Source organism: Nicotiana sylvestris, chromosome 12 (assembly GCF_000393655.2).
Source record: "Nicotiana sylvestris chromosome 12, ASM39365v2, whole genome shotgun sequence".
NCBI classification, from domain to species: Eukaryota; Viridiplantae; Streptophyta; class Magnoliopsida; order Solanales; family Solanaceae; genus Nicotiana; species Nicotiana sylvestris.
This window is the reverse complement of record NC_091068.1, coordinates 82,334,444-82,346,691: the sequence shown is the minus strand read 5'-3', so window position 1 is coordinate 82,346,691 and position 12,248 is coordinate 82,334,444. Positions and strand designations below refer to the sequence as shown.

General features: G+C 35.0%; 2 protein-coding genes across 2 annotated transcripts; one reads left to right on the top strand and one right to left on the bottom strand.

Moving 5' to 3' along the window:
* Positions 1-730: 730 nt before the first annotated feature.
* LOC104210190 (uncharacterized) lies at positions 731-3,122 on the top strand. Its single transcript, XM_009759017.2, has one exon. The coding sequence runs from the start codon at positions 1,551-1,553 to the stop codon at positions 2,772-2,774; it is 1,224 nt and encodes a 407-aa protein (XP_009757319.1). The 5' UTR covers positions 731-1,550; the 3' UTR covers positions 2,775-3,122.
* Positions 3,123-8,355: 5,233 nt separating this feature from the next.
* LOC104210181 (protein trichome birefringence) lies at positions 8,356-12,023 on the bottom strand. The gene is made up of 5 exons (XM_009759006.2): positions 10,641-12,023; positions 10,066-10,258; positions 9,584-9,777; positions 9,347-9,505; positions 8,356-9,124 (listed from the first exon to the last, which is right to left on the bottom strand). Exons 1-5 carry the CDS (start codon positions 11,792-11,794, stop codon positions 8,770-8,772), a joined length of 2,055 nt encoding a protein of 684 aa, XP_009757308.1. The 5' UTR covers positions 11,795-12,023; the 3' UTR covers positions 8,356-8,769.
* Positions 12,024-12,248: the final 225 nt, after the last annotated feature.

Genomic DNA, 12,248 nt, shown 5'->3' with positions numbered 1-12,248 from the left:
ACGAATTTTGATACCAAATTAGTCAAAATCATATATATATATATATATATATATATATATATATATATATATATATATATATATGCATCAAATGTATATCACATGTATATTCATGTATACCTATGTGTGATACATGTGTCGTAGAAGAATTTTTTTAAATTCGATTTTATCTACGAATTTTGATACCAAATCAGTCAAAATCACCTCCAATCTTCCTCAAAATTTGTATATTGACTCCTCTGTATGTTTTCAATGAATTTCTATCATACCCATTGAAAAATATCCTTTTTTGCTTAGATTTTTGGAATATTGTATGTATATTTCATCACCTTGTTTGCTATCTCATCCATGAAATTTACTTTCCGTCTTGCATCTATTGTTGCTGATCACGCTTAAAAATATATGAGATCTTTGCGTGTGGTTCTTGGAGAGAAAAAACCTTATTTATTTAGGTTTTAATTTATATATGTGCATGACTAGTTTTAATAAATCTATAATTAATGACTAGAAGTTGGTAAGTTGTAACTTATTTGGAATATTTATGTAAGATTCGCTTTTTTATTTTAATGGACCTAAAGTTTGAAGCTAATTTGCATTAGTCGAGGGCTCAATGCCAATACCAGGTGAAAAATAAATAAAAAAATGCATTAGCAAAAAGTGGGACCCGCTTGGGTGGTAGATGATAATATGGCAAGAATTGAACCCACAAAGTCAAATAGAGCAGCGTTTGGATACTGAAAATTACCCAAAATTGCTTACATGCAGGGAAAATTTCCCCTTTCTGTATCTAAGCTGGCACTCTCTCCTCTATCGGGCCGGATCTTAACCCATTTAACACAAAAAAATCTCTCCAATCTCTATAGCTAGCTCAGTGAACCAGATCCCTAATTCACTCAAGATGAAAAATCCACAGAAAACTGCACCAATTTCATAGCAATAACAGCAAATTTATGCTGCTTTTTCTCATCAAAATCTCATCTTGGCTCAAGGTCTCTCTCTCTCTTTCCCGCTTTGTTTACTTTGTTCCTTTGAACAGTTAAACCAAAACCCTAATTTATATTCTCAAAAAATGATTCTAAATTATGGATTTTGAGCTAATTATCAAAATTGATTCTCATCTAGGCTCACAATTTCGTGGCCCTTTTGGTTTTTTCCTTTTCTTTTGATAATTGTTGATTTTTATTCTTAATGCAATTTACCCTAAAAAAGATTGCACCTTTTTTAAAATCCTGCGTCAATTGCTCTTGTTTTTGATTTATTGTTTTATAAATTATTTGGGTTTTCAACTTTTTTGGCTTCTGGCCTGATAAAGTTAGGTTTTCTGCTCAATTTTAGCTGCTTGAATTTGGCGTTGATTTTCTAAGTGGAACAGTAGTATAAGTTATTGGATGAAGGTGAAGATTGAGGGTTTTCATTAAATTGATTAGGAGAAAGAGGAATCTTGATTTTCATTTGGTATAGTGAGAAAGGTCGAATATTTCCCTCATTTAGCGTGGAAATTGGAGGTTTTTGTGTTTCTTTTTTTGTGTTAGGAGAACTGGTGTATTACCATGGGGGACGGTACGCCTAATGCAATGAATCTTGATCTGAATTTGGGACCTGTTGAAAGTCCTAATGATGATTCAGAGCGTGTTCCTGCATCATTTCCCATTGAGGATATGAATTTGGAGGACTTGCTAGATGGTTATCAATTTAGGGAAGTTGTTAGGCAAAGGAGGAGCAGGTGGCGGTCAGTTTTGAGAAACATTCCGGTCCCTGCAGAAGCTAGAAATATTGCAATGGAATTCATTGGTAGAAGTGAATCACAGACAGGTGATGCTAGTGTTGTTACTGAGGAGAGAGCCTCTGAGGTAACAGAGATTTTGGGGAAAAAGGAAGATAATGAAAAGGGTAATAGCGAGGAGGGAAGCTTCTTTGATTGCAATATATGCCTGGACTTGTCCAAAGAACCTGTTGTGACTTGTTGTGGTCACTTGTTTTGCTGGGCCTGTCTTTATCGATGGTTGCATCTCCATTCGGATGCAAAGGAATGCCCTGTTTGTAAAGGGGAAGTGACTATGAAGAATGTAATCCCAATTTATGGCCGTGGAACTAATGTACGAGAACCTGAAGAGGATTCAACTCTGAAAATCCCTCATAGGCCTCAAGCAAGACGTGTCGAGAGCTGGAGGCAAACTATTCAAAGGACAGCATTCACCATTCCAATGGAAGAAATGATTCGCCGTCTTGGCCATAGATTTGATTTGTCTCAGCTGCAGCAGCAGAATCCTGAAGGTTCTCATGAATTACCTGAGCGAAACAGCTCATTGCTCAACCGTATTCTTACTTCCAGGGGAATGCGCAGAGAACAGAATCCTGTGCTGCCTTCGGATGATGTGGTTGACTTGACACAAACCAGTCCTACTAACTCAGATGTGTGGGAAAACCGTCGTCTTTCCTCTCTGTTACTAAATAGATCAAATTCACATCGAGCTGCTAATTTTGCCGATCTTGGTTCTGTCTTTGGTTCTGCTGGAAGGGTGGTTGACCCATACTTCCGTAGTAACAATGTGGAGAGGTTTCAGGAGCTGCCTCTACCAGTGGATGATAGAGATTCTGTTTCGAGCATTGCCGCTGGTATACACTCAGAGAGTCAGACAATGGATACTGCTGCTGAAATAGATTCTAGGGTGTCCCTCTCTACATCATCTTCCAGAAGAAGAAATGATACTTCCAGAGTTTCAGATGTGGATAGTGGAGATTCACGTCCACATAGGAGAAGGAGGCTAAACTGATTTGCATTCTTAGCATTTTCAATCTTCCAAGCATGCTTTACACCCCCCCCCCTTCCCCTGTATGGCGTTGATATTTCTGAGTTTTTATTTAGGCATATCAGTAGGAAATGTACTTTCAAAGCTTCATAAGAACCTTTTCATGTTTTCTGCTTAGTGTACCACCATTAGTTCTCTTACCTGGCTGGTTCAAGCTTTCCAGTTGCAAGTCATTTGCAAAAGAAAAAAAAAAAGAAAAGAAACTTCTATATATGTCTTTACCTCTGTAAATAACCTTGCAAATGGTAGTTTTATTTGTATACCTGCTCTTTGATGTCCTCAATAAATCAAATATCTTGTCCATATAATTCATTTCAGTGGCTTAATTGGTATATTTGTGAACTCTGAAGCGGTGCATGTACCTATTATCATTGTGGCTGTACACAATGCCAGAATGTACTTACTCATGTAGGCAACAAAAATCATCTTGAGATGAAAGATAGAAGAAACTGCCATTCAAGTTCTTCAGTTAAAGGTACTGATAATTTTTTTGGATGTCACTAGCTTAAGGATAAATCATTAAGTGTATTTGAAGTTATCCTCCCTTCATAAGTATAGAAACTCTATATATTTCCCCATTTCTGAGGAAGTCTTCTATGCAGTTGTGCATCCTATAGAACAGAACAAAAGAGCTTTTGGGCTTTTGAATAAATAAATGTAATCTATATGATCTGAGCAATGTTATGTTACTTCTTTGTTTCAAACGTTGTCTCGGCTATCTTGCATTCTTGATTAAGTTGTTTGCAGAATACCATTTTCTATGCCTTAAATCTTTGTTTTGTTTCAACTTTCATACTCTTTTGTTGATCTCAAATGCTTACATGAAGCTCTGCGTAATTTGTTTCTTAAGCTTTGCTTGAATTGAGAAAAAAACATCTTAGAAGCTTTAATTCATGTGGTTAAGAAGGTGCATTTCTAGACATTTGATCTTTAACAACAACAACAAACCCAATATATTCCCATAAGTGGGGCGGGGGAGGGTAGTGCGTACGTAGATCTTACCCATACCTAGTGAAGGTAGAGAGGTTGTTTCCAATAGATCCTTGGCTTACATCTGATTTGTGAGTACTAATAAAATTATTCTTGATGTTTCTATCTCTGTGATTGTTGTTCATTTACCCAAAAAATTCTTTAGTCCTGAACTAAATGGTATTAGCTTGTGAACTTGATGAGATCTTCCAATATAAGTGGTTCTCATTCCAGATATTTGTTACGTGGGACATTGATCCTCATTTTTAAGTTCCATCAAAGAATGGTGGTGTCTGAAGTGACTTGTATGTATCTCAAATTAGTACATGTTATGTTCAACTAGCACAATATAGGATAATTTTCCCTACTGGATCAAAGCAGATGAGAAGAACTCATCTGGTTGTCTTCACTAAGATCTGAATATTGGTTTCTGGAAATTTTACCTGCCTTCTTTGACCTCTAGGCCACTCCTCTTTTTTTTTTTTTTTTTTTTTAAAGCAAATCCACTAGCCAGTGTGCCTAGAGCTATAGGCTACCCCTTTTGAATGGGCATATCATGTTGTTCTTTTTTCTTTTTCTTTTTAAAAAAATAAATAATGAATAGGCTTATATCTAATCTACTCTAAGATAAGATTCAAGAGTTGATTATCCATAAAAGGATGGGTCATTGTTCAATATAACTTCTTTTACAGGAAGTCTCTGTCTTCTGTTTTATTTCGTAGTGTAATTTTGGTCCAGCAAAATATAGAGAGAGGAGATATTTGATAGATACATAATCTAAGTTAGATTCATGACCAATTAACCACATTAAATTGCTAGATCCCTTATTAACTAATCAATTCAAAATGGGCCATTAGACCTCTCTTTCTAAAATTATTGAAGACAACCATAAATGGCTCTATTTCAATTGCAAGGGTCACTCTCTCAAATCCCATTCGTCCATAAACACGAGTAGGGGTGTACATCGGGTTGGTTCGAATTTTACAATTATCAAACCAAACCAATTGTGTCGGGTTATTAAACCTAAAAACCAAACCAATAAAACTCGGATTTTTCACTCTCGATTTTTTTCAGGTTTTCTCGGGTTATTCGGGTTTTTCGGATTTTTTTTCCCGGTAAAACCTTCGTAGAACAAAACAAATAAATTGTGCTCAAAATATTTCTTTAGTCCTAGTAAGATACAACTATATAAAGTATTTTCCAAGAAAATAATACAAAATATGAGATATGTCATGGCATTATCCTAAAATATTCAACAATAAAATTATGTAATATATGTAATATAAGTATTGCTAATTAAAAAATAATAAAAATAAACATAATCTAAAAGTACTAAGTCATGCTAAAATAAGTAGACTAATAAGGGAGTATTAATTACATGACTAAACGCTAAAGGAAAAATAAAAATAGGTTATGCATTTTTATCTAAATTATTGCAAAACAAAAAATAGATATCCAATACATTCCAGTTCGTAGTATTGAATTGAATATCTTTTGTTAGCATTAGTATTTATTTGATTTTGGTTTGGGCTTTTGCTAGCACTACTTAATTTACTAATGTTAATGGCTATAAAACTTATTGCAACATTCAAAAGTTCTAAGTCCAGCCTTGAAATAATACCTCAAAAGATAAAATTATGAAATCTTTTAAGAAATATTTATAAATTAAATCACAATAATTATATTTATATATTAAATATATCTAAAATTTATATATATGTAATGTCGGGTTGGTTTGGTTTCGGTTTGACTTTCTTTAGTTAAAACCAAACCAAACCAATTATGGTCGATTTTTTTTCCAACACCAAACCAAATCAAACCAAACCATAATCGAGTTTTTTTTCTCGATTTGACTCGGATTATCGGGTTGGTGCGGTTTGTCGGTTTCCTTTGTACACCCCTAAACACGAGCATGAAAAAGTATTTCAGTGTTTCTCCTTAACAACTTCCAAATTTTCAAAAATAGAAAATGTGTCACCGACGGGCTTGGTGGGACGACATCTCTTTGTACTTAATCAAAGATTTTGGTTTTTGGATCCGGGTCCTTAAAATGAGAAGTCCCGCTACCTCTTCAATGAATTCTACGCGGCGCGAAACCCCGAATAATCAGGTAAGTAAATTCTGAAAATGGTTAATTAAAAGAAATTAGAAAAGATAGAAAACAAACTGCAATCAGGGGTGGAGCTAGAACACGATTTACGGATTTGGCCGAATTCAGTAGATTTTGTTCAAACCATGTATTCGTTTTAAGAAATTCATCGAATTTGTACGATTTATTAATTTAGAACCCACTAACTTAAACACATAAGATGCGATAACCTAAACCTCAAATCGTGGCTCCGCCTTTGACTGCAGTACCATCACGGACCACGTTGCTCCTGCGGGCCATTTGCATTTATACTCAATTTTGGAGTCACCATTGAATGCATTTGCATCTATACCCGCTTTTTGGGTCACGTTTTAACTTGGGCCCGCTTTGCAAAAAAAATTGCAAGCGTAACCACTTTTTCGCGTAACTTCAGCATACGGGGCTGAAGTAGCAAAGGCAATCACGCAAAACTTCAGCATTCTAGTAAATCAACTGTGCTGAAGTTTTTGTTTGTAATTGTTGAACTTAAGCATAGTAGCTGAAGTTTTGTTCTCTATTTGCTTAAGTTTTTGTTTGTAATTACTGAAGTTTTTGTTTTTGTAACTGGCTAACTTCAGCTCTAGAGCTGAAGTTTTTGTTTTGTAACTGGCGAATTTCGGCTCTAAAGCTGAAGTTTTTGTTTTTGTAACTGGCGAAGTTTTTGTTTTGTAACTACACACACGAAGTAACTTAAAGCTATGGCTTTAATTTTATTTGCTACTATTTGCTGAAGTACGACAGGCAGCTTTGAAACTTCTCTTCTTTATATGCTTATCTCAAGCAGTCCAACAACATAGAACCGTTTCACACCAAGTGGCTCAGAATCATCTCCAGTCCTCATTCCAATAGATTCTGCACAACAAGAGTTCATTTTTGTTAGTGCTAACAGTTGATATTCCTATTCTCTTCCTACTCACTTCATTTTCATCCACAAGGTGCATAAGATTCAAGTTACAAAACCAAGATAGAACCTTTACAGCTGAGGGTGTCGGCGAAAAGGAAAAAATGATTGAAAATTTATAAGACTCACCGGAGAAATAAGAAAAAGCAGATAGGGATGAACCTTACTTCTGGAAAAAGAAAAGATAAAACTTTGAGGAGGAGAAGGAGGAGAAAGGGGGCTGAAGTTGTTTAAAAAGTGGGTACAAGTTAAAAAAAATGGGTATAGGTTAAATGGAGGCGACCAAATAGGACGCCCCGTGCAATTTTATATCCACTTTGCACAAAAATTTGCAATTCTATCCACTTTAGGATCAACTTTAGTCTGAAGTTGCGGGGAAAAAAAGGTTAGAAGTGCAATGCACTTAAGGTCAATTAAATCTACAGTGCAAAAGTTATACTTAAGATGCACTTAAGGCCAAATAGGTCTGAAGTGCAATCAATATTTTTATTACATAAAGCCAAATAGGTCTAAAGTGCAAGTTGTCGAGAAACGGAAATTTGTTTTTCGAATTTCAGCAATGCAATACACGATTCAACACCTAAATCTATTCAAAAATATCTCAAATTTAAAACATAACCTCCAGATATCATATAAACTCTAAATCATCTTAAGTTATCTATACTTTGGGTACTAATTAATTTTTTTAAAGTAAATACATGTTAAATGGGGGCGAGGTGTCCTGTAAATTTTTATATTTTCACGGATAAATGCCAATTAAGAATTGGTAACTAAACATGATTGGTGGAGCTTTCCTGCACCGTCTAGAATCATGTGAAAACAGAAGGGTGGGAAAATGTTTGCTTAAGATCCAAGAACCTAAATAGTACATACTTTAAAATCTTCAGAACTTCAGTCACTTGTCAGTATCATGTTCCCAGCTCAGGTATTTCAAATTCATCATAATACCACTCTTAAACTAAGACACAATGGTCTCAATTTGATGACACGCTCCATGCAAATATTGTTCTTTTAATAACGATGATATTCGAATCAGTTTCCGCACATGTCAACTAATTAAATTGTACGATAATATAAAAATATTGTTAATGTAACTCAAGATGTTGAAATAGCCTCTGACAGAAATATAGAATAAGACTGTGTTACATAGACCCTTGTGGTCCGGCTTTTTTCCGAACCCCGCACATAGCGCAACTGTCTACCCTTTATATTGTTAAGGTAACTCAAATGCACAGGCAATTAGAATACTTAAAACATTGAGAACACCCCATGTGAAGAGGAAAAATAATAGGATTAAAATACCAACAATACTTAATTACTTCTCTATGCAGTCCCCAAGACGACAAGCTCTAATCAAAAGCATCAAACAACTATAATCATAGCCAAGCAGAGATGTCGTGATTAATATATACTTAGATCCCCTAAGCGCGCACAAGAATTAAGAAAATGCTGTGTGCCAAACAACAATTTTGTATAACAATTGAACAAAAAAACCTGGACTACATCTTTGACTAATGATGTATACAAAACCCCTGATCCAACAAACATAATTAAACGTATGATTCATTAATAAATTTAAAATAAATAGTGTAAATAATTATGAAATTTACAGTGTCGAGCCCTCAAGACTCAGTAAAATATAGGAGCAAGTGACAGAGACTTACAACTGTTTGATTATAAGTAAACAGTCAAAATCTCTTTGTCACTTTCCTCTTATAAATACACATAAAATAAATTACTCTAAGTTCACATATCTCTCCTAAAGAAAACTTCTCTAATCTCGCATATATAGTTTACATTATGAACATACTCTTTCTCCAAGTGCTTGTTACCCTTTTTTTTTTTTGGGTATCATAACCGAGAAATCATCGAGGGTCAATAACGCACAGTTCGAAACTCACTCGATGAATAATGAGCCCGCACAGTTCGAAACTCACTCGATGAATAATGAGCCCGCCCCTCTATGTCTTTTTGTCATCTTGTTTTTTCATGTGTTGATTTACTAAAAGTTTGGCATATAGAAGCTCATTCCAAGCATCAGGTACACCAGGGAGACACCAATGGCTGCAATCTTGGAACAACAATTCAGATTTTTTCTCCTCATTGGTCAATTTTTGTTTCCTATATATTGATGGGTGACCATCTTTTCTATAATCTGTCATTCTTGTGACATTCAGATAGGAGACTTGAGTTTTCATTCCTCTCAAGACTCTCTCCAATACATTCATCTTAGATGGATAAGGAGTAAGATATGTGTTGTTCTTGATTGGTTCTGTTTCATGGTCACAAGCTCCACCAGAATTCCACTGTCCACCACTGTCAAAAAAAATACATGGTTTAAGCAAAAGTTTTGGTGCAATTTTTTCATAGTTCAGTTAGTTACTTTAACGTGACAAAGAATAGTTTTGTAACTTTTTTATTATAGTGGATAGTTAAATGGTAACCAGATATATAAATATAATGATACAGCTACAGAGAAAAGAAGTTGGAACTATTGACAAGTAAATGTAATATGGTGTGTTTCAAGGTTATAATTACCTAAAATGAGATGCAGAATAACCTCTAAAGAGAACAAATGTCTTGTGGGGATTTACATGGGAATCAATCCATCTTCCCCATGTTGTTAAAGCTTTTCGAAATGCCTCAAGGACATCTAATTCGCTGTACACGTGACTTCCTTCTTGATAATAGTCCTTCCTGTAACATGCAACATTGTTTTAATTATTTTAAGCATAACAAACAGACCATATATGTTGAAAACTCAATAAATTTTACCCCAAGGAAGTCTTCTCGTGAGTCCACCAGTGGCCGGTGTTGAAGATTAATATATCTGCATTTTTATATTTATCAGCAGACTGTCCAATTAAATCAAGTCTAAGAGTTTCCTTCTTCACTCCTTTTTTATCTGCAAATTCCCATTCTTGAACCAAGAAAGGAGATACAAAGAACTCCACTCTGCAATTGTACTCCTGAATATTTAAGAAACAATTCATAAGAATAGGAACATATAATGATGGAAGGTAGTCTTGGCGTAACTGGTAAAGTTGCTGCCATGTGATCAGGAGGTCACGGGTTCGAGCCGTGAAAACAGCCTCTTGCAGAAATGCAAGGTAAGGCTGCGTACGATAGAACCTTGTGGTCCGGCTCTTCCCCGGGCCCCGCGCATAGCGGAAGCTTAGTGCACCGGGCTGCTTTTTTATTTTTATTTTTTATGAACATATAATGATGATGTTTAACAGCAGAAATGAATATCTTACTTCGAATAGAAATGAATAGGAAGCTTCTGTCCTAAAATGGTGTCTCCCAAATTCTTCATAAACCTTCTTCTGATCTTTTACAGAGTTTCTAAGTATGCAAACAAGTGATTCCCACATGTTCCTATTGAGTGAATCACCAACAAATACTAATCTTTTTCCTCTCAATAATTCCAGCATATGAGTGCCATTCAATCTGTCAAAAAAATCAACTGTAAGGATACTTAAATATGGAAGTAAATACCAATTTGACTAATCTGAGATCTGTTCAGTACATAATTGAAGAAAAAGAACAACTTTCAGATAAAGAAATCATGGTTTAACTAGTAACCGAAATCAAATCTAACAGATAATAATCGAAAATGGAAAATGCCATATTCCATAAGCATGAAACATCTTTAGAAATGGAAAACTAAAGAAGCATAGGATCCTTGAAGCCTATAATTTGGAGTTCATCAACAGCAACAACAACAACGCTTTAGTTCCAAACTAGTTGGGGTCGATCTAATTTGGAGTTCATAGATCAGATAAAAATATTTAAACAAGAATTAGGTTGAGCATAAACAGTAAAATCTTACCTTGGAAGAGTACAGGCATTGGGCTTCCATTTCATTTTAATGTAATTACTATCAGGTCTACCATTGAGAAAACAGTTGAATTGCTCATCAATAAGAGAACAAGAACCAGGTTTATACAAAGGGTAAGACTCATCTTTCACCCAATTCCCATCAAAGAAATCACAATCCAACAAAGACTTAACCACATCTTCATCCTTCTTCTTCGCCGACACATCTAAGTTAGTCCCATTACTCTGTTTTTTCACAAACGAGGATGTGAAATTACTCTTCACTCCCTCAATTTCTTTCTCTTTACTCCCATTAGCAGATTTTGGTGCTGAATTTGTTGTCTGATTTGCCTTCAAGACTCCAACTTTATCATCAAAATCTTTACTTTGGGGCTGATTCTTTGCGCTTGATGATTCTTTATTAGTTCCAGAAGAAGATTTTGGTGCTGAATTTGAGCTCTGATTTGCCTTCAAGACTCCAACTTTATCATCAAAATCTTTACTTTGGGTCTGCTTCTTTGGGCTTGATGATTCTTTATTAGTTCCAGAAGAAGATTTCGGTGCTGAATTTGAGCTCGGATTTGCCTTCAATACTCCAACTTTATCATCAAAATCTTTACTTTGGGACTGATTCTTTACACTTGATGATTCTTGATTCGACCCAGAAGAAGATTTTTGAGCTGTCACATTCACAGAAGGCTTCAAGGGGTTTTTCAAAACTTCAACTTTATCATGTGAGTCATTATTTGAAGTCACATTTTTCCCAATACCCAATTCTTTTTGCAAATTGGGAGGCTCAAATGTTGAGTTTTGGGATCTGGGAGTAGTAAAGTTTTGAACTTGCTGTGAAGAGTTGGGAAAAAAGTAAGAGTAAACTGAAGAAAAGTGAGATCCATAAGATTGATCAGAGGAAATTGGAGCTGATGTTGTAGAAATAGTTCCACTAGTACTAGTGCTACCGCTTAAAGAGAAAATGTTTGTGAACCAAGGAGAAGAAGAGTTAGGGGAAGGACTAAAAGCCAAGAAAAATGTAACAGCAACGAATACAAACATGAACCCATATGCACAAGTAACAGTTCTTTTGGTTTTCAGAAAAGAGAAGTGAGCTTTCAGGTCTGTAAAGAGAGTTTTTCCACCATTAATGGGTGTATATTTTGCTGTATCCATTTTCCTAGTGGCAATTTTTTTTTCAGAAAGTTTCTGGCGAGAAACACAAGTTATAGAGAGAAGTAGTTCAGCACTTCAGCTCAGAAAAACAAGGGAGATAAATGGCAATGGAGAGAGAAGAAGAAGGAGAGAAAGTTGGGTGAATAAGCGCGTTGTGTAGTGTGGTCTCTTCTGTGTGAAAGAGAGTGTGTAGAGAGAGAATGCCTTGTGGAGAAACACTTGACCTCGGTGTTTTCAAAGAGATTAAGTTAGTGGGCGTTTGGCCATAAGAATAAATAAATTTTGGAAAATAGTGAAAATGGTATTTGAAAATTAGAATTGTGTTTGGACATGAATATAATTTTGGATTATTTTAAAAAAATTTAAGTGGCTTGAGTGTGAAAATTTTGAAAAATAACTTTTTGAAGTTTTTAAATTTTTGAAAAATTCCGGTTGATTTTAATTAATTTTTTAA

Bases quoted from the DNA above. Each gene is read 5' to 3' on its own strand.
- LOC104210190 (XM_009759017.2), top strand. From the start codon at position 1,551: ATGGGGGACGGTACGCCTAATGCAATGAATCTTGATCTGAATTTGGGA.
- LOC104210181 (XM_009759006.2), bottom strand. From the start codon at position 11,794: ATGGATACAGCAAAATATACACCCATTAATGGTGGAAAAACTCTCTTT. The intron at 10,259-10,640 runs GTAAGATTTTAC...TTTTTTTGACAG, and splicing joins AATGCCTGTACTCTTCCAAG to ATTGAATGGCACTCATATGC. The intron at 9,778-10,065 runs GTAAGATATTCA...TTAAATATTCAG, and splicing joins CCTATTCATTTCTATTCGAA to GAGTACAATTGCAGAGTGGA.